Source organism: Eretmochelys imbricata, chromosome 1, assembly GCF_965152235.1.
Source record: "Eretmochelys imbricata isolate rEreImb1 chromosome 1, rEreImb1.hap1, whole genome shotgun sequence".
NCBI lineage: Eukaryota > Metazoa > Chordata > Testudines > Cheloniidae > Eretmochelys > Eretmochelys imbricata.
The window spans coordinates 108,535,895-108,561,657 of NC_135572.1; the positions used below are offsets into that span (position 1 = coordinate 108,535,895).

The 25,763-nt window shown below is 39.4% G+C and overlaps 1 protein-coding gene across 1 annotated transcript in view; it reads left to right on the forward strand.

The window, feature by feature from the left end:
- The window catches only part of MYO16 (myosin XVI), a 474,546-nt gene that overhangs the window by 401,891 nt on the left and 46,892 nt on the right, over positions 1 to 25,763 (forward strand). The window contains exons 28-31 of the mRNA XM_077807065.1: positions 3,091 to 3,187; positions 9,777 to 10,023; positions 11,894 to 12,201; positions 15,582 to 16,781. Of these exons, the coding sequence (XP_077663191.1) occupies positions 3,091 to 3,187; positions 9,777 to 10,023; positions 11,894 to 12,201; positions 15,582 to 16,781 (1,852 nt within the window). The remainder of the gene's footprint in view (positions 1 to 3,090; positions 3,188 to 9,776; positions 10,024 to 11,893; positions 12,202 to 15,581; positions 16,782 to 25,763) is intronic.

Sequence of the window (25,763 nt, forward strand, 5' to 3'; positions counted from 1 at the left end):
GTACATGTCATGGTAATTTAAAATAGATCATCCCTGCCCTGAGGACTTTATAGCAGCATGGAAACAGGCATGAAAAGAATGAAAGAAAGATGCTTAGAGGGTGGTTAGGAAGAAGAGTTGTGTGGAGCTATGGGGGTAATATGCAGAAATCAGAGCAGGCACACAACTGTGCAGAGCCTTGAAACTGAGAATGAAAAGCTTCAATTTGATACAGAAGGCTAGTGGAAACCTTAGAAAGAAGGTAAAAAGAGGAAGTAACATAATCAGAGTAGAAGGAAAAGGTGATTTTAAGGGGTGTCATCATGCCCAACACTGGGGCCTCTGAGAAACACTCTAATACAAATAATAAATAATGATAATAACACTAGCAGAAGGATTTTGGATGAATGGAGTCAAGGAGTGAGAAGCAGGGAGACCAGAGAGAAGGAGGTTGCAGTAATCAAGGCAAGAAATGAGAACAGCATGGTAAATGTGTTGCCCATAGGGACAGAGAAGAAAAGAACAGGGGTTTGGGGCGGTGGGACTTGGTGGGGTGGAGTTTGAGAAGTTGATGATGAAGAACTTAGTGACAACCCATAGAACTTAGTGGCAAACTTGATGTGGTGGGAGAAGAGAGACGGCTTGTGGAGAGAGATATGTGGGCATGAGTGGCATAGAGATGATAGTTGAAGCCATGATAACATTTGAGGTTATCCAGAAAATAGTAGAGAAAAAAAGAAGAGGGGACCTGAGGACAGAGCCCTAAGGAAAGGCAGTAGAGACTGGCCAAGGAGTAATGGAGAAACCAAAAGAGACACGAAAGGTGCAAATCAGAGAATTAAGAGAACTGGGCAGGTATAGAATGATGAAAGTTTGGGGAGGAGGGAGAGATCAACTATGCGAAGTCAGCTGATAAATCAAGGATAGCCCCATAGAGGAATGGCCTCATGGACTGCAGTATAAAGAGGTCACTAGAGACCATGATAAGATCATTTTGGCTGAGTAAGGAAGTGGTGGTTGGATTTCTGTGGCTCAAGGAAAGGGCAGTCTTGCTTGTATAAGCAAGTATACTTGTATAGTAAAAGGTAGGGAGAAATGAGTCTGCAAATTCTATTGCAAATGAAAAGTAATTTTATTCCGCTTTGTGAAAGGAGTAACTATTCCACAATAAAATCACTTGTATTCTGCAGTAGAGTATCTACATGGGACAATTATTCCAAAATAGCTATAGTGGAATAATTATTCCAGAATAGCTATGCTGAAGAATTTTCCCATGTAGACAAGGCCTAAGATTTTCTGTAGGTTTCTTACTAAAGCAGGTTTGGTGAAATGTAGTTCCCATCTCCCTCAAAAGGCTTAATTTACTATGATGATTGTGCATGAGAATGAAACAGATAGAAATTTTAGAAAAGAGTCTTTGCTTTTACAATGTCTATCCATCACTGGTGAAATTAGATAGAAGACTAACATTTATATGCTCAAATCAGAATTTAGATAACTCACCTCTCATTTTCATCTGCAAAATTAAGGAGCTAAATTACTGAAGGCCACTTTGAACATTTGGTCTGAAACACCAATCTCCATGAAGTCACAGGAATGGAAGAATGGCCTAAACCATTTCTGAATTTGGTTTTAAGTTTCTAGACTTGATTTATATTTAATAGTTTAGCATAGTTCATTATTATCAGTGACATATATCTGTGAGTAGTGGTCAGATAGAAAACAGTTAGTTGAAGAAAGTGTGCACATTTCCTTGCTAATACCTGTGTCTCAGGTTTATACTACAATGAGTAGATATTGTATAAAGTGTCACACCAGTTTCCTGCCAAAAATTGTGAGCAATTTCAAAAATGAAAGACAGCACACTGTGCAGTAATAAACATTGAGCAACTATCCTCTGAAACTTTCTGGGAATGCAACAAACATAATGAAACAAAACAAATGAATAGCTAGGCGGTATCTACAGCATGAACAGTGAATCTTGACAATTTTGGACCTCCCCTTCCCACAACACACACATAAACCAAAGCAAGCAACATAGTGTAAGTTAATGAAGCCACCACAACTGTAAATTTGGTTTTGTGAATATCATATTCTTCCAGATATTTAGGAATTTTTACAGGAAATATCATACTGGATTACATGGGAGATTTGAAACTGTTGGTTTGTTTCATCATTGCGTACTGACATTTCTTTACTTTGGTTTTAGGCATGTCCAGCACTGAATCATTGTTTAAATTATTTAATCAGAGTTTTGCACATGCTTTTATTAACTGACTGTAGATTTTGTTGAAATCAAACAGCAGTATAGTAGTATGCTAATTCTGTAACCTTGGCTGCGTATATGGGGTATTCTGAAGAAAGCACAACATAAGTTGCAATATCTTCTGTGTTTTGTCAGCTTATGATGATTTGAGCTTTTTTGTCCATTTGTACAAAGGTTGTTTTTTCAAATTCTGCTGTCAGTCACACAAAGGCATCCCCACAGAAAATATTTTCAATGGGGCTGCACTGGTGTAACAGGCCTGTAGGCTACAAACAAGTAAAATTTGGAATAATTTGTGCAATTATTGCCAGACTTGTACAAATTAATCAATACACCTATTAACCATACAGGTTGAATAGCAATCCCAGCAGCAAAAGGAGCTATATTCTTCATCGTTAAGCATAGCTCACTGAGTGCTTGTGTCTTCTTTAAAATTCTAAGTAGCAAAGAAATGCTTCTTCCACAAAAGTCCTGAGAAGAAAATAGCATATGAGGCAACTCTTACTTAATCATTACTCCTGTTTTCTCAGTAATCACTGTTTGTAAAGACGCAGATTTTTTAAGGCTGCTAGAAAGAAATATCTTTGAAAGAGGTACATAAAAAGAACTGCTAAGGATTTTTTGTATTGTCTGTGCATGTTCGGAAAGTTTCAAAAGCAAGGTGTTTCCTTGTGGTCTTATAAATGGAAGGGAAAAGCACCAGATACAGGTATTGTGACTATTTTAAGTTTTTGATCTCATCTCAACCATTTGCTAGATGCTTTATGTGTGATCATTATTTATCTATTATCATTTTGCCCTTTTTTTTCTTGATGGTAAAGGTTTCTCTGCTGTTTGTATTTTAGATAGGAGTCCAAAAAGTATTTCTAAAGTACTGGCAAGTTGACCATCTCAATGATTTGTGCCTTCAGCTGCAGAGGAAAATTATAACTTGTCAAAAAGGTAACAATTACAGAACTATAATTTTTGTACATTGAGTGCAAGAGCATTTTGTGATATGGGAGTTTTCTCTTCCCTGATTAGTTATTGCATTTGTCAAGGTTCCTCCCCAACTCTGAACTCTAGGGTACAGATGTGGGGACCTGCATGAAAAACCTCCTAAGCTTATCTTTACCAGCTTAGGTCAAAACTTCCCCAAGGTACAAAATATTCCACCCTTTGTCCTTGGATTGGCCGCTACCACCACCAAACTAATACTGGTTACTGGGGAAGAGCTGTTTGGACGCGTCTTTCCCCCCAAAATACTTCCCAAAACTTTGCACCCCACTTCCTGGACAAAAAGCCTCACAAATTTGCCTAGGTGACTACAGACGCAGACGCTTGGATCTTAAGAACAATGAACAATCCTCCTAACACTTGCACCCCCCCTTTTCTGGGAAATGTTGGATAAAAAGCCTCACCAATTTGCATAGGTGACCACAGACCCAAACCCTTGGATCTGAGAACAATGAAAAAGCATTCAGTTTTCTTACAAGAAGACTTTTAATAAAAATAGTAGTAAATAGAAATAAAGAAATCCCCCCTGTAAAATCAGGATGGTAGATACCTTACAGGGTAATTAGATTCAAAAACATAGAGAACCCCTCTAGGCAAAACCTTAAGTTACAAAAAAGATACACAGACAGAAATAGTTATTCTATACAGCACAGTTCTTTTCTCAGCCATTTAAAGAAATCATAATCTAACACGTACCTAGCTAGATTACTTACTAAAAGTTCTAAGACTCCATTCCTGGTCTATCCCCGACAAAGACAGACTATAGACAGACACACAGACCCTTTGTTTCTCTCCCTCCTCCCAGCTTTTGAAAGTATCTTGTCTCCTCATTGGTCATTTTGGTCAGGTGCCAGCGAGGTTACCTTTAGCTTCTTAACCCTTTACAGGTGACAGGAGCTTTCCCCTGGCCAGGAGGGATTTCAAAGGGGTTTACCCTTCCCTTTATATTTATGACAGCATTTGACAGATTTCCAAACAATTCCACCTCCAACTAACCGACTACAGATTTTTTAGAAGTCCAGACTAACATTGTTAACAAGTGCACCTTTTGACTGACAAACCCAGTTTGAGTTCTAGTTGTTGGCTGCAATTAAAACTAAATGCTCCTTTATCAGTTCTTTTTTATCAATGCTTCTTGTTTTTTAAAGAGCAGACAATATTTCTAGGATTTAAGTGTTTTTAATATCACTCTTAATTCCCCACTATAACAAACAGAAGATGCAAACTTTTTTAATATTTACATATATCTTTCATCCATAAAACAGCTACTTTTAATGCTACTAATTTAGGGTGTTGGTTGTCTTTATTTTGTTCTCATTTGCTGTATCTTACATATTTTCTTTTGGCTTGTTTTTTTTCTCTTTGACTTTTATGTTGGTGTCTTTACTAAGGTCATTTTGACATTTTTGGCACACTTTTTGAAGGAGATACTATCGACTGTCTCCTGATTTCCTGTAGTTTCTGTTCTATTTCCAATCAGAATCTCAAATAACTATTTCAAATGCGAATATTGCTTTGTATAAAGCAGCTTCCTTCACGCTATACATTATGTATTTAGTTGGCTTGTAGCATCAACAATTCACATTAACACTTTTTTAAAAAAAGCTGACTCAGTAGAGAGAAGTATGTATTGATTTTACAGTTGTCACGTAGTTGGCTAAAAAATGTCCTGGATATTTATTTATTTTTAAAAAACCTATCACTTTAACGATCTGTTCTTCACTAAATGGGGGTTGTAGAGAGAAAGCAGGGGAAAGAGAGAGAACACTTGAAGCAAGGGGAACAAAGTCATCTGTGTGGAAATAATAATAGGAATTAATAATGTTTCAGGTTTTGGAGGATGTTAGTTTACACAGGCCCCATTCAACAAGGTATTGAAGCACATGTCTAACTTTAAATGCAATTAGCCCGATTGCCTCCACACATTTATCTGCATTAGAAAAGCAAAACTGGTTCATTCAGCTTTCTCTCTCATGCTGACTACCAAGAAAAGTTGAAAATCTGCACCTTATTGTATCTAGTTTGAACTCAATGACCATTAATATTCCACTTCACCACAAACTAGACCTTCCTCAGCTGCCATAATAATGAGGTTTATAAGACATCTGCAAAGTTTAATCCTAAATAAGGAGGATGGATGCTTCCTTAGCTCCCCACAAAATTCAGTTTCTTGGCCTCTTGTTTCCAGCCTCCAGATTTGACTTCCATTTAAAAATTCACTTTCTCAGGAACAGTATTTAGAAAGCTCTCACCTATTATGGGGCAGATTTTGCCTGTCTTTACACACGTGTGGAGAAGTCTGAGGAAGCTGATGGAATAAAGAACATTCCTGTCCCACAGATGGCTTGAGTAAGGCCCAGGCAGACTTCCCCCACCCGTGCATCAGCCTGCAAAGTAAACTGTACTCCACAAATAGGTGTAGTTGCAATTATGTAACAACTGAAAGCCCAGGAGCTTTGAGAGGTTTGGAATGCCTTCTGCTCCTCCCCAAGAGGCAGTATGACTCAACATGACCTTACATAGGCCCTTCTCCCCTAGAATAAATGGATCCCACCGAGTCTCCTGACAGCCACACAAGGGGTAGGGTACTCTTAGGCTGATGGACATCAGTCTTGTTGTACTTCAAGCCAGAGATCTTTTGAAGCTAAAGACATGTCTTTTTCTTTATGACATGTTGATTAAGGGCATAATGCAACGGCATCAAATACCAGTCATGACATTAGATTGTACAGAACAGACTCAAATCTGTAGACGTGGACAATCTCTAATAGGTAATCTAGTCTTGAAATGGGTAAAGTGAAGTTTTACATTTATTTATTCAAATGTAGTCATTGTGCCTATCTCAGATTCAAAAGCACAGTATAAAATGTATATCATTTTCATAAAATATTATAACAGAGCACCTCAGAGTTCTCCAAAAGAAAAACAGCCCTCATACAAAAATCTTATACATCATCCCATACATCATCCATCCAAACCTTTCCAGTCACCCCCTCAGTAATTTTCCACCCTGCCTTCAACAAAGGCCTGAGAAAACAGGTAAGTCTTTCATCATGTGTTGATAGGTCACCAAGCCCAGACTGTAGTGGAGAAAGGAGGTAAACAACTTAAACAGCCAAGTATCCCTCCCTGAAAATTGCCACCAGACCCATCCCAGATAAACCAGAAGTTGTGAGCTCAAGTACTTCAGATTATCACAGTACACTTGTACTTCAGTGTCCAAGTACGGCAGCTACCCAGGAGCAGTTCTGATCATTCTGAATCAACTACAGAACTGATTGGAGGACTGAGGGAAAAGCTAATTATCCTTTAGTTTTTCCATCATGATCCAGCCAAAGTATGAATTAATGTGTCTGTGTATGGAAGCCAAATCCACAACCTGCCACAATTTCCACACATCAATCTTTGTACCAAAGGGAACCCTCAAGAATCAGGTACACCTCTGGCCTTGGAGATTCAGGACCTCAAATATTTTAGGTGGCCAACATAAATGAGGAAAGCAAAGCAGTAAGGACTACATTATGAACAGTAGAGCCTGCCAAAAGATGACACTTGTATTTTGCTTCCAGTTGGAGGTTTCAAAATTTGTTTTCGTTCTGCATTGGAATGAAAACAAAAACTCTCAAACATTTTAATGAAGACAGAATTTTGTTGAAATGTCCGTTTTTGGATTGAAACCAGATCTGTTCAATTCAGAAAGTTTGTGGAAGGCGGTGTGGGTGGAGAAAGTCTTTCTCTCTGTCTTCTCAATGAACTTAGTCAAAACCGATACATCTCTGCCTCAGTGAAACAGCATATTTCATCAAAAATATTATGACCAGCATGTCAATTTCAGTTTCCCATCCTCTGTCAGTCCTGCTAACAATCATAATGGAGATTTATCCAGCACAAATATATTTCTTATCCTCTGCCATTGGTTCACTTTTGCTTTATTTATCTTTAAAAAAATAAAACAAAAATATCTAAAACAAAGTTAAAAAGGTTTCAGAGCTTTAGAGATATGGTGTTTTCTTCAAGGTGATTTAGGATTTTTTGCTTAAATGTTTACCAAATATCCCATTTGCTCTGAAAATATGTTTCAGAAAGTACAGCAGGTGAAGGAACAATTCTGTATCATTAAGCTCTTTCAATATTGTGTATTTGAGAGCAGTGAACTCTCCTAGATTATGTTCTGTGCATGAATTCATTACCTCCTCAACACCAGCATTTTATGAGTTCAGATTCAGTAATGTGTGTGTCAAATATGAAGCCTCTCATAAAATTGTCAAAAGAAAATTCACTATTAATTTCCTTTTAAACTAAATAAGGTTAGTTCATTAATATTTCTGATGTTAAAGAAGTCAACTTTTATTATAAAATGTGGCTAGAGAGATTGAGACATGGTTGGCTACAATAATTTCCTTTTGAACTAAATAAGGTTAGTTCATTAATATTTCTGATGTTAAAGAAGTCAACTTTTATTATAAAATGTGGCTAGAGAGATTGAGACATGGTTGGCTACAATAATGGAAATGTAAACCCTCAAATTCCTCCATTATAAACATGCTTGAAATAGATAAGACTGGGTCAATTCAAACCCCAGTGAATTTTGGACACAGAGAATATTGATATATTCACATTAACCTTTCCTGCATTTCAAGCAATTAAACGCTGAGCATCCCTAAGAAAATCTAATTATAAATATATAAACAAGGACAAGGAAGGTGATAGCAAATACCTTATGTTGCTCCCAGCTTTATCCTCTTTATTTTATTTAGTAACATTTTACATCCCTGGAACACATTTTTCCTGTAGATTAGTTTAGCATGACTGTTTTCTATTTCATTTTATACTATGGCATTCCTAAGAGCTAAATATTCAATTGTGCAATTAAAAAAAAAAAGCCTTATGCTTTTTAGATTTTTGGCATGTCTTTACCTTAAAACCTTAACATCATATTTTTCATTGTTTTGGTGTTTTTTCCCCTTGACCTCAACATTGAATAAAGGCTGTGGTCAAATTTTGCTCACCTTACTCACAGGAATATTTCCGGTGGCTGTAATGGGACTAACTGCGTGAAGGAGATGAGTGAGATTTGACTCAGTGTGGATATGTGTTCTTACTAGATGAAAGTCAAAGTGATAAAATCACCTAAATATTTCTCGCATCAGTTAAATAATCCTAAAACAGCTTCCTAGTGGGACACACTGCACTTCTAACCCTGGAAAAAGACGATACATGTGATTTTAATTTGTGACATTTTCATGAATGTAAAGAAAAACTTTATTTGGTGATTGTAGGGGTGTATTACATTTAAATATATGTATTTTATTTTATTTTTTCTCCCTGAATCCTTTACATTTTTACTACGGGGAACTAATGCACATGATTTTCAGGCAGAAGGACTTATGAAATAGTCCAAGCACTTTTTAAAATTCTCTAAAACATTTGTGAAATTGTTTCTTGTAAAGTGTGACATGTGTGTAGAATATACATGATGGTGGTGTAGTATGAATATTTTAGTAACATAATTTTAAATGACGTGTATAACTCTCCTATGGCTTCATCACTCATGTGTAATGTGATCATCCCAAACTCATGCAAATAGACCTTTATGCACACTACGCTATCTGTTCCTTGTACTGTGTGTGTATATATACAATTTGATTTAGAATAAAATATCCACCCACAAACTCTGAGTATTCTGTTGATTATTTAAAATTACAAGTAAAGTACAATACAGTTCGCTCACTCTTCCTACTAAGCCACATCACATACTCAATTATTACTGCCCCCATAGGTAGGCCAATAACTCCATCCACCCACCTCTCTTGGAACAACATATATCTAAAATAACAATTGTATCCAGATGTCCATATGGAAAACTCTAGTATTCAAAGGATGATACTGTTACATTACAAAGAATGTAAATATACATTCTTTATAATATATGGAACCCAGAGACTCTATCCCCTTAGACAGTTTTTATTAATCTCTTGTCATAGGTTGGGAGACTAAGAGTTTAATTTTTGTACATAATAAGGAGAGAAACATTGAATGAATGTAAGAAAAGGCTATTATCTCTTTTACAATCGGACAGGTGCCAACATTGTTTCCACTATGAGGAAGTTCACAAACTGTACATTCTATCATATAGAAAATTAGCACATTGTGAGCCAAATGATGTTTTAAATTTGTGCCATAATATTCTCCTCTCACACTCCCTAGCGTAAGCTTCATAGTGTGATATAAGCAAAGGGGAGAAAAATTGCCAGTGAAACTAAATACTGAGTAATGGTAACTCAAACTGGTAAATGAGTTTATTATTATGCCTCAGTTTAGGCATTGTTATTAGTGAGCAAAAAATGCATATTGTCCATTTTGGTATGCAATTGGTAGAGAAAGCCTAATATTTCTTTCTCCTTTTATAAAGGAATATTGCTAGATATTTATTCACACTATCCATTTTACAGCTGAATGCACAATAATATTAAGTTATTCATTGTTGAATTCTATCTTTCATTGATCTATATCTTTTTTTCTTCCATTATGGCAGTTGTAAGAGGATTTCTAGCTCGCCAGCGTTTGCTACAGAAGATGAGCATCAAACAGCAAGAGGTCACATCAATCAAAGGCTTTCTGCAGAATGCAGAGGATATGGGGCTGAAAGCATATGATGCTTTGGTCATTCAGAATGCTTCTGACATTGCTCGGGAAAATGACCAGCTCCGCAATGAAATGAATGCTGCTTATTGTAGGGAAAAGTTAGAGGTTAGAAACAGGCAAGAAGAAGCCCCCAAAAGGTAAGGAGGGAAAGCAACTTCTCTAACTGTAGGAATCAGTTTTCCTAAAGTTCTCAGTGCAGTCCATGCTAGTCACGGCAGTAATAATGCTCATATGTAAACTTGACTCTGGCTTCTTTAAATGTATGCTTAAATGACTCTTGGGTCTTCATTAAATACTTTTCTAGTTTGTAAAGCCAAATCAGGTAATTAATTTTAGCTGCATAAAGCAACGATGTACAAGATATCAGATTCAGGAGGCACCAGCACATACAATAACTATTGTTTAAATCTGTCAGACATTTTAGCATTTAAAAATAAATAGTGTTTCAGTATAAGTGAAATAGATTTTAAGTGAGACTTTAATAAATAAATAAAATAATAATAATAATAATAATAACAATAATAACTCTAACTTAGAAAATTCAGCTGGATACGTGCCAAGATAACAGGAACAGCTATGAAGGCATAAAAAAGGCAGTGAAGTCCAGACTGAGAAATGTGCCTAATAGATTGCCAAGAGGATCTTTTCTTCTCATTTAAAAAATCGCCTAACATTTAGCTTTAATTGGAAGTTCAATGAACCTATTCTAGCAAATCTAGCAAATATTCTAGCATCCATCCCTGTACAGATACCTGCATGGAGAGGTGGTTTTTGTAATAGAAACTTATTATCTGTGTCTATAACTCACTGATCATAGGAATGTTTATTTTTCCACAGAAGCTTGATTCCAGCTCATTGTATCTTATCAGAAACAGCTCCCCCTTGCCTCCATTGACTCTGTCAGATGATTTTTATTGAAGTAAAAATGACAGTGGGTCTGTTTAATTAACTTCAGATATCCCAGTGATTAAATACTGAAGGAAATGCCTTTGTAGGAAAGACTGTAATTAAACATTACACTGAAAACAAATTATCCACTGAGCACCAAGCTTTCATCTTTAGCTATTTCATGTACTACATGGGCAGCTGGCTATATCCTGTAGTTGAATCCAGCTCTGCTGGTGATCTGCCATGCAGAAATACAATTATAGAAACAAATGCTGGAGAGCTTGTTTGTAAAGTTCTTGTACTGCCATCTTTTAGTTACTACAGTACGTTACTACACTGTATTACAAGGCTGGTTTTAGACATCTGGAAGGTGTCTTCAGTTACTTTTAATCTAAGTACTCTTGCTTTTTAAGGTTGAAGGACTTTGGTGCAGGGGGGTGGGGGGGAGGTCTCATTTTCACCAGCTTGTTGGAATTGAGCTAGCAACGTTATTTTCCAGTATATAATGGAAACTGCAGAGATGTTAAGTACAATCACTACAATAAGTTAGAAAAATCCACAGTTGTGCTCAAAATGATAATAGAGGAAAGCTTAAACAAGAAGACTTGTGTTGGTGTTTTGGTAGGATATAACACAAAGCCAAATTCATCTGTTAAAAGGTTACAATATTTTAAAGATCTGCATTTCATAAGCAGAATTTCTAGTTGTCTTTTTTAGAAAACAGTGGTGAAAGTTCAGCATTTGCTGCCTCAGTAACTTTCTATTAAAATGCATTTCCCAGAAATGATCATTCAGATTGAAATCCTAGCTCTTGATTGTGCTTAACAATCAAAGTGTGAACAATTCATTCAATGAATGTCTGATCAACAATATGAAAGTGCTTGAGGAAAGCTGTATTTGGGTGAAAAAGATCCAGTGTCCTCTTTTATCATAACACAGGAAATGGAAGAATGCTAGCAGCTTGATCTGGATTTGTTTGTCAGAAGATTACTACACACCCTCTAGGCACACCAGGGGTGTTGGAAGATTGTTTACCAAAAAGCCATTGTTATGTTTGCATGAACAGGTTCATTGTTATCATTTGAATAATGCATCTGGGCATCTTTTCTGTGTTTTCAGAGCTGAAGATAGGGGTGGGAAAGTCTCTGAGGACAGCTTTGCCGGCTGCCGAACGCCTAAGCATTTTCATTCCAGTTCTGTGCCTGTCCCCATGGCAGTGGATGTCTTGGTACATTCTGTGGCTGGATCATCCATCAGATCCCCCTCCCTGCACTCTGTGTTCAGCATGGATGATAGTAATAGCCTGCCATCACCAAGGAAACAGCCTCCTCCCAAACCAAAGAGGGACCCCAACACACGACTGAGCGCTTCATACGAGGCCGTTAGCGCTTGCCTGTCGGCAGCTTCTAAGGAAACAGCTAATGAAGGTTAGGCAGAAAGGAAGTAACCCATACAAACATTGATCTTTTGACTCTGAATCTTTAAAACATTTTCAGATGCCTTCATAAAGTCTCATTTCCTTAGAATTTCTTCAGTGGCAGTAAATAAAATTGCCAATTTATCAGTAATTTCTAAATCAGAAAATAACTATTCATTTGTTCTAATTTCCTAGTTTGTCAACAACAAAAACCTATTTACAGAGTTCTCCCTGGAGATAAGTGAGCTGTGTCAATTTTAGCCATTCTGCCCTATTAACTATTTTATTTTACCTTTTAAACAGTGTTATAATTCTTTTGACAGCTAAAGTAGAACATTTTGAATGTTGAATTTTACCAGGTTAGCTCTAAATTATCTACTCTTTCTCTCCACATTAATATGAAGGCACAAGAATAAACCACACCAGAGAGCGTCACTTTAGTTGTGAGTTAAGTGACTTATATGAGAATTCACATGTGGTGAACTTGGATGTAATGGTACGCAGATCATACTGAAATAGAATGAAAGTCCACAAATGTTTCAAAGCATTCAGTGTGTAAACTGCAATTCTGATTAAAGTAGTCTTGTTCCCTTGCCTTCTTCAAATTAAAGAGGAAGAAATGCTTTTCACTCTCCGTTGTTAAGCCTGAGTAATCAGATTTTGCCTAGAGGCTAGCAGTTCCTTCCTCTGCTGCAATCAGGGTGGGAAATAATGTACAACCACTCTGTAGCCACTAGTATGGTGGCTAGAGGCCCTGCATGTCCTCTTTGCCTGATAATTTAGGTTGCTGTGTCTATGTCAGATCTATTTCCATCTTTCCTATCCTCCTTCTGGCCCATCCACCTCTGAAACCGCTCCTTGTGCTCCAGAGGGGAGAGAAGCAGTTAAGGGATGGAGAGTTCCAGTCCATGTTTGAGGCTTTCTATCCCAGTTCAGTGAAACTGCAGCAGTTGCACAGTGTTTGGGCCTTCTGTATCCAGCAGTGCTAGGGAGGAATCATTTATCTACAATCAAATGGTTCTTTTAAATAAGGACAATTTTTATTTATGTTAATGTTAGTGTATATGTAAAAAGAACAGGAGTACTTGTGGCACCTTGGAGATTAACAAATTTATTAGAGCATAAGTTTTTGTGGGCTACAGCCCACTTCATTGGATGCATAGAATGGAACATATAGTAAGAAGATATATATACATACATACAGATAAGTTGGAAGTTACCATACAAACTGTGAGAGGCTAATTAGTTAGGATGAGCTATTATCAGCAGGAGAAAAAATCTTTTGTCGTGATAATCAAGATGGCCCATTTAGACAGTTGACAAGAAGGTGTGAGGATACTTAACTTTAGGGAAATAGATTCAATATGTGTAACGACCCAGCCACTCCTATTCAAACCCAAGTTAATGGTATCTAGTTTGCATATTAATTCAAGCTCAGCAGTTTCTCGATGGAGTCTGTTTTTGAAGCTTTTCTATTGCAAAATTGCCACCCTTAAATCTTTTACTGAGTGGCCAGAGAGGTTGAAATGCTCTCCAACCGATTTTTGAATGTTATGATTCCTGATGTCAGATTTGTGTCCATTTATTCCTTTGCGTAGAGACTGTCTGGTTTGGCCAATGTACATGGCAGAGGGGCATTGCTGGCACATGATGGCATATATCACATTGGTAGATGTGCAGGTGAACGAGCCCCTGATGGCATGGCTAATGTGATTAGGTCCTATGATGGTTTCACTTGAATAAATATGTGGACAGAGTTGGCATCGGGCTTTGTTGCAAGGATAGGTTCCTGGGTTAGTGTTTTTGGTGTGTGGTTGCTGGAGAGTATTTGCTTCAGGTTGGGGGGCTGTCTGTAAGTGAGGACTGGTCTGTCTGCCAAGATCTGTGAGAGTGAGGGATCATTTTTCAGGATAGGTTGTAAATCTTTGATGATGCGCTGGAGAGGTTTTAGTTGGGGGCTGAAGGTGACAGCTAGTGGTGTTCTGTTATTTTCTTTGTTGGGCCTGTCCTGTAGTAGGTGACTTCTGGGTACTCTTCTGGCTCTGTCAATCTGTTTTTTCACTTCAGCAGGTGAGTATTGTAGTTTTAAGAATGCTTGATAGAGATCTTGTAGGAGTTTGTCTCTGTCTGAGGGATTGGAGCAAATGTGGTTGTATCTTAGAGCTTGGCTGTAGACAATGGATCATGTGGTGTGTCCTGGTATAGCAGTCATTGGTTTCCCGTATAGGGTGGTGTTTATGTGACCATCGCTTATTAGCACCGTAGTGTCCAGGAAATGGACCGCTTGTGTGGATTGGTCTAGGCTGAGGTTGATGGTGGGATGGAAATTTTTGAAATCATGGTGGAATTCCTCAAGGGCTTCTTTTCCATGGGTCCAGGTGATGAAGATGTCATCAGTGTAGCACAAGTAGAGTAGGGTTGTTAGGGGACGAGAGCTAAGGAAGTGTTGTTCTAAGTCAGCCATAAAAATGTTAGCGTACTGTGGGGCCATCTGGGTACCCATAGCAGTGCCTCTGACTTGAAGGTATATATTGTCCCCAAATGTGAAATAGTTGTGGGTGAGGACAAAGTCACAAAGGTCAGGCACCAGGTTTTCCGTGGCATTATCGGGGATATTGTTTCTGATAGCTTGTAGTCCATCTTTGTGTGGAATGTTGGTGTAGAGGGCTTCTACATCCATAGGGGCCAGGAGGGTGTTTTCTGGAAGATCACTGATGGATTGTAGTTTCCTCAGAAAGTCAGGGAAAGTGTATATGTACTAATTTATAAGTCACCTAGCATCTTTGAAGGTACATGGGCTAAATAAATGTGAAATTATCAGAGCAGATTCTTTACTGTGCCCAAGTTCTGATGGGAATGACAGATTGGAGGACTGTCCAAAGAGTCAGCTATAGCTCCATGATTCTCTACCCCAAGTGGAACCTGGGGCTACTCTAATTGGTGACAGCTAGTCAGGGTTCTAAGGGATCAATTACCAGTGGAGGATAGCCCCTGGCATGCCATCCACTTCCCCTCCTCACCTCCTGCACCACAGGCTGTGAGGAGGGTAACTACAACCTGGTTATGCCAGCTCTAAACCTTTGAGAGAATGTCCTCCCTCATGTTCCAGTATTACTGATTACTTTGATGACTAAACTTTAATACTACTGATAGCAAGGCAAGATTCCATCTCTTCACCTCCAATGATAGAGGCCAGTGGTTTTTGAAGCAGAAAGTCCCGAGTCTTATCTCTTATTCCATATGTGTGTGGGTTAGCTTTTGGCCAGAGCTCATTACAATACCTTGAATGCTATCGAATTAAGGTTTAAGTACAAAACCTTTGTAAGCCGTTACCTTGCAGAAGACTCAAGACCTTGATCTGTTGTTAATATATATATATTTCCCTTTCAGTATTGACCCGACCAAGGCCACACAGTGATGATTATAGCACCATGAAAAAGATTCCTCCCAGAAAGCCAAAAAGAAGTCCCAACACAAAGCTCAGTGGCTCTTATGAAGAGATATCTGGCCAAAAGCCTGGGGATGTGAAACATTCAAATGTAGTATCTAAAACAGGTGGTCATGACATTATGACAATACAAAGAGCAGCTTCTGCTGATGGTCCACATCACAGCATGTTGAGTTTGTGTATGTCACAGGAAGAGGAGGAAACTGAGCCGGTGTATATTGAAATGGTAGGGAATGCTATGATGAATAGTTCTGCTGAACCAGAAAGCCCAGACCAAGGAGAGTCTGTTTATGAAGAGATGAAATATTTTTTACCGGAAGAAGGCAGCAATGGTAATGGGATGGTTCCATTAGTGACCAGATCTCCTCCGCTGTTGTTTGAGAGCAAAAACTCTGTACCAGTTGAAGAACTTGATGCAAATAATCAAGCAGCCTTGGGCTATAAAGACTCTTATGACATTCCAGCCCCTTTCCCAAACTTGCTTCCCCATAGGCCCCCACTTCTTGTGTTTCCTCCAACCCCTGTAACATGCTCACCTGCTTCTGATGAATCACCCCTAACACCACTAGAAGTGAAAAAGCTTCCTGTCCTGGAAACAAATCTAAAATACCCTGTGCAGTCAGAGGGTTCAAGTCCTCTATCCCCACAGTATTCCAAAAACCAGAAAGGGGAGAATGAAAGGCCTTCATCCCCAGGTTTGGCTGTATTTAATGTTTCAAGCAGAGTATCTCCTCCTTCAACTCCTCCTCCTCCTCTCCCTCCCCCACCTCCTCCTATGCCCCCATCTGTTTCCTATCGACCTTCTTCACATTTTACTTTCCCCCTAGAGACTTGTGCTACTTTTCTGGTTAATACAGGGAAAACAGGAACAAACTCAGATCCATCAAAAGTACCTCAGAGACCAAGTCCTGTTCAAGTTGGAGGTTCATCTTCCCCATTCTCCAAGCTGCCTTACTCCCCAGTAAAGGTGGTAAGAGCTGAGCACAGGAAATCAAACTCCAACTCATCATCTACACTTCCATACAGCCCTACAAACTCAAGACCCTTGACCAGTCCCCTTGATGAGTTAACTAGCTTGTTCAACTCAGGACGGAGTATGCTTCGAAAGTCTGCGGCAGGAAGAAAGATTAGGGAGCCTGAAGGTAAGCTTGATTGGAATGCTTCACCTTACTATGTGTTCTTTCTGCATAAACTCAGTTGACAATATCTGTACCTCAATATTTGTGCCAGTTCTCTTGGTTATGGTATTAAATTTAAAAGTGAACTGAAAAGCACTGGTAAGTAACTCTTCGGTCACACTGTCAGAACGGCACCTTCACCAACTATGCCAGCCTCCAGCATCCACTTCCCCCACAAATGTCCTCATGCTTTCTTCCACACTCATGCTTATGCAGTGAATACACTCCCTTTGTTCCATCAGCTCCCTCTCCAAGTCCCACTCTGCCACCACCTACATGAACTCTGCTAACTGATTGTGGCTAAGGTAGGCTAGGTAATGATTTTTGTCTTGGGGCAGTCTGAGATATCTGATACTTTTTTTTTATTCGTATAGTACAAAGCAAAGGAGGAAAATGTATATTTTTACACAAACATTGCATAGGTTTTTGTGTTTCCCACTCTCCTGTCCTCCATGTGCCACTTATCCTCTTGAATTTAAGCTCTTTGTGGCACAGATATTGTCCACCTTTGTGTTTGTACTGCACCTAGCATAATGTGGTCCTCTTCCTGATGGAGGCTCTGTGAAGTATGGAAATATAGGTATTTAATAATAATAACTAGATTATTTTAAGATCCCAACTATTAAGAGAACATATGTATAGAATTAAATTACAAAAATACTTACATTCTAAACAAAAGACCACAAACAGATCTACAAATTACTCAGCATAACATCTCTGGAGAACCAGTATGGTCTTTTCAATTTCTTGGCTAACTGCCAGACTGATGTGTGTGTGTATGTGTGTGTGTACGTGTGCATGGGCATCACAACATGGGGAATAGATGGCCAGCCCTCTGTGGAGAAAGAGGTGGTTAGGGACTATTTAGAAAAGCTGGACGTGCACAAGTCCATGGGGCCGGACGAGTTGCATCCGAGAGTGCTAAAGGAACTGGCGGCTGTGATTGCAGGGCCATTGGCCATTATCTTTGAAAACTCGTGGTGAACGGGGGAAGTCCCGGATGACTGGAAAAAGGCTAATGTAGTGCCAATCTCTAAAAAAGGGAAGAAGGAGGATCCTGGGAACTACAGGCCAGTCAGCCTCACTTCAGTCCCCGGAAAAATCATGGAGCAGGTCCTCAAAGAATCAATCCTGAAGCACTTACATGAGAGGAAAGTGATCAGGAACAGTCAGCATGGATTCACCAAGGGAAGGTCATGCCTGACTAATCTAATCGCCTTCTATGATGAGATTACTGGTTCTGTGGATGAAGGGAAAGCAGTGGATGTATTGTTTCTTGACTTTAGCAAAGCTTTTGACACGGTCTCCCACAGTATTCTTGTCAGCAAGTTAAAGAAGTATGGGCTGGATGAATGCACAATAAGGTGGGTAGAAAGTTGGCTAGATTGTCGGGCTCAACGGGTAGTGATCAATGGCTCCATGTCTAGTTGGCAGCCGGTGTCAAGTGGAGTGCCCCAGGGGTCGGTCCTGGGGCCGGTTTTGTTCAATATCTTCATAAATGATCTGGAGGATGGTGTGGATTGCACTCTCAGCAAATTTGCGGATGATACTAAACTGGGAGGAGTGGTAGATACGCTGGAGGGCAGGGATAGGATACAGAGGGACCTAGACAAATTGGAGGATTGGGCCAAAAGAAATCTGATGAGATTCAATAAGGATAAGTGCAGGGTCCTGCACTTAGGACGGAAGAACCCAATGCACAGCTACAGACCGAATGGCGAGGCAGCAGTTCTGCGGAAAAGGACCTAGGGGTGACAGTGGATGAGAAGCTGGATATGAGTCAGCAGTGTGCCCTTGTTGCCAAGAAGGCCAATGGCATTTTGGGATGTATAAGTAGGGGCATAGCGAGCAGATCGAGGGATGTGATCGTCCCCCTCTATTCGACATTGGTGAGGCCTCATCTGGAGTACTGTGTCCAGTTTTGGGCCCCACACTACAGGAAGGATGTGGATAAATTGGAAAGAGTCCAGCGAAGGGCCACAAAAATGATTAGGGGCCTGTAACACATGAGTTATGAGGAGAGGCTGAGGGAACTGGGATTGTTTAGTCTGCAGAAGAGAAGAATGAGGGGGGATTTGATAGCTGCTTTCAACTACCTGAGAGGTGGTTCCAGAGAGGATGGTTCTAGACTATTCTCAGTGGTAGAAGAGGACAGGACAAGGAGTAATGGTCTCAAGTTGCAATGGGGGAGGTTTAGGTTGGATAGTAGGAAAAACTTTTTCACTAGGAGGGTGGTGAAACACTGGAATGCGTTGCCTAGGGAGGTGGTGGAATCTCCTTCCTTAGAAGTTTTTAAGGTCAGGCTTGACAAAGCCCTGGCTGGGATGATTTAATTGGGGATTGGTCCTGCTTTTGAGCAGGGGTTGGACTAGATGACCTCCTGAGGTCCCTTCCAACCCTGATATTCTATGATTCTATGTGAGAGAGAGAGAATGTGTTCACTGGTACTATTCTTCAGAAGTACTACAGTCAGGAGAATCCCCATGTTTTTCATTTTCACAACTTTTTGCAAACAATGCCTGTTTTAAAGCAAAATAATGCCAAAATAAAACATTATGCCCACCTCTTCAACCATATTTAAAAGAAACTATTCATAGCTCAGGTTCAAAGAAATGTAAAAAATTCATACACCACCCCAAGTTGTGATGCGTGGTAGTTTGCTGATTCCTTGTGGGCTGTTTTAAGGTATTTCTTCCAGCTCAGGTACCTATTTTATGACAGTCATTGGCTATGTTGCTTCCTCAATAAACAGTTATAAATATGGAACATTACCCTGAGATCACAAAGGGAAGATAGGGTTTTTTTAATGCTTACTTTGCTATTGCTCCAGTTTCACAGATAAACTGGCCCACAAAATAAAACAACCTGTGTCAGAAGCAGATGAATTAGAAACAAATGGCCTGTTTTAATAAAATATATATCTTGTAGTTGTGAGAAATCAGGGAATAAAAATGCAGAAAATGTATGAGCAGATTATGCAGTTCCTCAAGTTTTCTCTGAAATGTCTATTTTTCTTCTACCAGTCAGTTCTTACACTACAAATTTAAATGTTTTTCTTCACATTCCAATAGTTTAAAGAAAATGACTAGATAGTACATCATATGAAGATGAGTTTACAATGTCAATTCAATGGCAATATCTTGAATGCAAAACTGTATTTTGTATATTTCAGTAGGTTAGCTGTATCGTAGAGAAAATTTGCTTTCATTTGAAGACTTCAGTTCAGATTTTCATTATTATGTTTTCTAGAAGACATGAGTTTGGATAATGCAACCATGTTTCTCCATTTAGAAGAATTTAAGTCTCCAATCTAATGCAAGAGGGGTTGCAACGAAACACACACACACACACAATGCCTAATTGGTGACCAGGCTTTCAGATTGCAGAGCAAAGTCCATTGTACCTGATGCAATTGAGCCAGAAGCTTGTCACTTTACATACATATTTTTGAGACCATAATATTTTACAGATCGTTATTCAATCATTCACCTTGTACAAGGAGCAAAAGGTTTAGGACATTTTGTTAATTTATTTTATTCTACAGAATAGTGATGCTCCAGACTGGTGTGCGTGCAAATTATGAATTCTTAGAGTTCATCTTGATGTCAGCAGTTACTTTAGCTATATTAATAATGCAGCTGGCAGGTCTTTTAATGTCTGATTCAAAAGTGGAGTCTGGTCATCTGGTTTAATGTTACTTTTTAAATTTAATAACAACCACATACCAAAAAAAAAAATATGCAGTGCAGCTTCTCTCCAAAAAGAGTAGTGTGCCGGCTGTCCTTCTTGGATAGTCCTAGTCTGTGGGGAGTGTCAGCATTTTGTTTAATACCAGAATCTGTTAATTTAAAATCTGGGATTATTGAATGGATGATCCTCTTTTCCAACTTTGAACCCATATCTGTCCCAGTAATTAGCTTCGTTTGTGTAAATATTCATGGCATATTTAAATTGGGTCTGATTTCCTACTTTCAAACATAATGAAAAACTATGTATAGTTGGCTTGATTATCCTCTCACTTTTTGTATATTGTATTTTCTATGGGCACAGCTCCATTGACTTTGGTGGGGTTAATTTATGCTACTATAATAGAGCAGAATCAAACTAAATTAGGGGATATTAAGTAAATATATTTAGTAATTGTCATTAAAGTGGACGTCAGAGTCTTTACACACATTTGACAAAATGCATTGAAAATATTTTGGCTTTTTTCCTATATGGAGAGCAAATTTAATTGGTTTCTCTCACCATTATGCCTTTGGCTCAGAAGTGGTTTTTAGATTGAGAGTGGAAGTGCATTCTCAATGCACCTAAGCACTTCCCTTTTAGTGCAGCATGGTAGGCCCACTTCAACAGAGACTGCAAATTGGCTTTTATGATCCACACAAAAGGTTGTCTCAGGTTTAGAGATTTCTACAAACTCATTTTTCCTCACCTGTGATCAGAAGATGGAGATCAGCTCAGGTATCCTGTGAACCGAGGCTAAGTGTATCACCTAAGCCTGCCAGCTAGCGGCTCTGAATTTACCTTTCACATGGAAAATACTGGACTCCTAAATGTTTCATCAAGACAGCACTAAGTATGAAAGATCAAAGTTCAAGGAAGATATACCATAAAATTTAAAATCAATATTTTATTAGATAAAAGCTACTGTATAAATTTAAGCGCAGTTACATATAAATCGTTACATATAAATTGATGATGAGAAAAAGGATCTATTGTGTCAAAGACACAGACAAATATACACAGTGTGTTTTCGCAGCTCACATTTTAGTTTACTGCACATCTTCAGTTCCTTTCTCTTGTAACAGCCTTTATAAATATTACCTTTCATTTAACCTCTGGTGCATTTTAATAAGATAGCAACATAAGGAAGTGGATTGATTTTTGCAAAATTTGAAGGACTATATTGGAAAATGCATAACTTCCTGGCTTGTCTAGTATTTTTATAATATCTTATTCTTTTTAGTGTATTTTAAGCTCTTCCAAGGTTCCTCTCTTTCCCCAGATTCTCTTTATTTGAAATGGATTATCTATTGTAGGCGATGCTATGTGTGCATGGAAATTAAAAGGTTTGTCCAGAGCAGTGCTCTTCAGTTTACTACTATGTGATTCTCTTCACTGAAGAGAGTAGAATCCAATCAATGACTTCAGCTCAAAATAGAGGGTGAAATTCAGGCCCTTTTGAAGTCAATGGACATTATGCTATTCAGTAAGGCCAAAACTTCATCCAGGGTTCTCACTAAAAGCAAGGCATGTTTTTGGAGCTCTCCATAGTAGTTCATTTACTTTTTTAAAATCAAGTGTGAAAGGTACTAGATTACAGCCTTGGAGACTAAAGTTCTTTCTTTATTCCCAGAAGTACAATAGAGGCAGTGCAAGCAAATCTCAACAGTCTGCCTCAGTCTTGACCTGGAGGGCAGGGCTCCTGCATGTGTCCTGATTTTGCCTTTAAAAAGGGGTTGTCACCCTAGTCTCTGGTCTGTCATTTAACCACTCTGTGCCTCAGTTCCCTACTGTCTTGTCTATTTAGATTGTTAACTCTTCGGGGTAGGAATCGTCTCTTGATATGTGAACAGTATGTACATAAATTAGTACAATGGGCCCTGATCGCAGTTGAGGCCTCTAGGTGCTACAAAGGAATAATAACACTAATATAAATCCAGCCCAGTTCAGTAGTCCCTGAAAATTATTCCCATCTGCTGGGTGTTACGTGGTCTATGTGAAAAGAGCTGGTGCAGTCTCAATCCAGTCCACAGCAGGCAAATGTCCATGTCACAAAACCACTGGTTAGCATCCTGGTTGGTAGTTTGAACAAAGAGGTCAAGAAATGAATAGCCAGGAGAGTCTTTTCACCCCTGCCCTCTCTGAGGCCCCATCCCTCCTCTTCCCGAGGCCCTGCCCTGCTCTTCCTCTCCCCCTGAGGACCCACCCCCTCTTCAGGCTGGAAATCAGAGCCAGGCCATGGTAAGAGCCGCCCAGAAGCTCAGGTCGCTGTGGGGAGTCCCAAACTCTCCATCTGTCCTGGGTGGGGAGCTGGAGTGCCCGAGAGCAGCCCCCAACCCATGTCCCTGCCTCCTGAGAGTGCCACCCATTGCAGGTGGAAGGTCCTGGCCTCCCTGAGCAGCTCTTACCACAGCCTGGCTCCTTCCAGTCTGGCCAGGAGGTGGAACCTCTGAGAGAAGAGGAGGAGCAGAGGCAGAGCCTCATGGCTGGGTGCAGGGGGTAAGCCCCACCTCTATCGCCCATGCTGGGAAGAGGCAGGCACCACCCCTGAGCCTTGGGCAGGTGCGGAGCAGCACTGCAGGGAATTCGGGACAAATGCTATCCCAGAGTCATTCAGCCCAGGACCGGGACTTGAACTCTGCATTTTGGGACCGGTGGTCACCCTACCAGGGATTTGAATCCAGCCCTCATGAGTCCCACTTAAGTGCCATAACCACAAAACCATCGCTGCTATCTAGATTATGCTACTGATTTCAAAGGTAAAAGTTTCAATACCCATTGTCACAGTTCTGGCTAGCTGCAACTTTGACTCCCTCTCTTCAAGTGTCCTTATCCAGGTGACAGGCCTCTTTTCTTCATCTGTTTTGGGGAGAAATCTCATGATTTTCCCCTTCTCAGAATGGGACCCAGGCTCAGTATCCTGATCATGATTCCTCAGCAAGTTCTACTGAGTTTGAGCCCCATTAATCTTCCCTTTGGGAGCTAATGATGAATGCAGTGAGCCCAAACAGTCTTTCAGAAATAAAGTATTGGTTAAACTCAATGGTAGGACAGAGCATTACAAGAGCAAACAGTTTTAACACAACAGTCTAAACTGATAACTGTTTTACCTAAAGCTAAGGTAAGCATAACTTATCAAGGCACTCCCACTTCTAGGAACTGGGGTGCAGTCTGCTTCCACTCAGTTCCTGTGTCTTCCCCTTGTGTTTTAAGGCTGTTCATTTATTAGTCCCAAAGCTCTTTTATCTCTTAAACCTGGTTAAACTGCTTTCTGCAGCCCCACCAGAAATGGGTTGGGGATAGACTTCAATGCAGCTGGCTCTCTGCATTGTCCTTTAATTACCAATAAATGGGGGGCAGAGGGGGCTATGAGAAGTGTTTGTCTGCTTTCCTGTCTATGTGCAGGCCAGCTCATGTCTGAGTTACCCCCTTTGAAATCATACAGCAAGCAACACATTAACAATCAGATAGACATGTAATATTCATAAAATGTTATGGGCATCTCCCACATCCTTCACATCCGTTACCTATTTTGGGTTCCCTCTTTACCCCCTTCCTGAGTCAGACATTTCCCAGATAATCTTACATGCGAATGAGCAGCTCCATGCTATCCAGTATAATTATCCAATGATGGTGAGGGAGCAACTAATGGCCCCCAGGTATTGCAGATATTTTGGCATCCTAGTTCCAGCTAGATCTTAGCAAACAAACATGCGTTATATGCTAGGTAGAGCTTTGGAAAATAGCAACTTGGTTCTTGTCTCTGTAAAGGAACGTCCTGTCAGAGGAGGGTATTTTTTGATAGCTTGTAAATAATTCCCCACTATGAGCAAATTAAAGTAAGCTACTGTTGGTAGCTAACATAGCTCTATACTGGATTGCAAATTAAATTCCCTCTGGGGTTTGAGAGATGAAATCCCAGTCCTTTATCCTCTAAGCCACTCAACCTTTCCTCTTAAGCAACTTAATAAAGATAATATTCATATCTGCATCTCATTATTCCTACATTATAATATAATAGATTTCCTTCTTTTGTAACAAAAACCAAGAATTTACAAATTGTGAGCACTATAGAAAGATATACTGTCACCTTTTATCTTCTTTTATCCAGGAGTACTGAGGAAATTATAATATGATGCTTTGCACTTATATAGCATTAGTTAGCTCAGGATCTCAAAGCACTTTTAAAATATTAATAAATTAAGCTTCAAAATACTTCTTTGGCATAAATCAGTACCTGCTTATATAAATCTGCTTAATTACCTGACACAGTTCAGTCTGACTCAGATATTTTCTGTGACTAATCTTCAGATTAAATATGTGGATACAGCTGAATAATTCACAAGTGAGTAATTTACTCTACAAATTTAGGGCTGCTGTGCCCAATTTCTACTAGATACAGCAGAGTGGGAGAAATCAAGAGAGCTGCTCTTAGTTCTTTGATGCTGGAGTCACTTCTAAATTAGCCCTACACTGGTTGGCCATGGACCCCCTAAACAGGGGATTACTGAGGAGGTCACATAGGAGCTAGCAACACCAGTTCCATGCTGGAAATTCCTCCATGCTACGGCCGTTCTCTAGCTAGGTAGCAGTGTTGCCTTTGTGTTACTAGAGGAGCACAAGGGGGATGAAGTTGGCCAGAGAAACTTGCTGCCTAGCCTCTTTTCTTGCTCAAAGAATTTCCATGAACCTTTTGTAATTCCAGAAATATATTTTTATTAACGTTAGTAATAAATATTTATATAGTGACATGGCCAAAAGGCTGCAGTTGGGATTGGGGGCACATTGTGCAGGGTGCTGTGCAAACATAGAGAAGAAACATTGTCCAGGAGAGTCTTCACGCGAAAAGATGCAAAATAGACAAAGAGTTGGGGCACAGGGATGTAACATACAAGTGCATTAAGATGGTGAAAAACTGGCATCACATCTTTAGTTACATATTTCCTTGTTGATGTTGGGTTTTTTCTTGTTGTTTTTAATTGGGATAGCGGTAGGGTGAGGAATGGGGAAGCTAGGAAGACTAAAGTAATGAGAAATGAAGGGAAAGAGGGATCCTCATAGCTCTATACCTCTCTAATATACCCTTTGTTTGTTTGTTTTTTTCTCTTGGATTGATCATAAACAGATCACTCTGAGGATCTGATAGTCAGTATTTAAAATATTTAAAATTGGAACTGTTAGCTACATGCAATAAATCACATAAATCCCAGGGTATTGTGG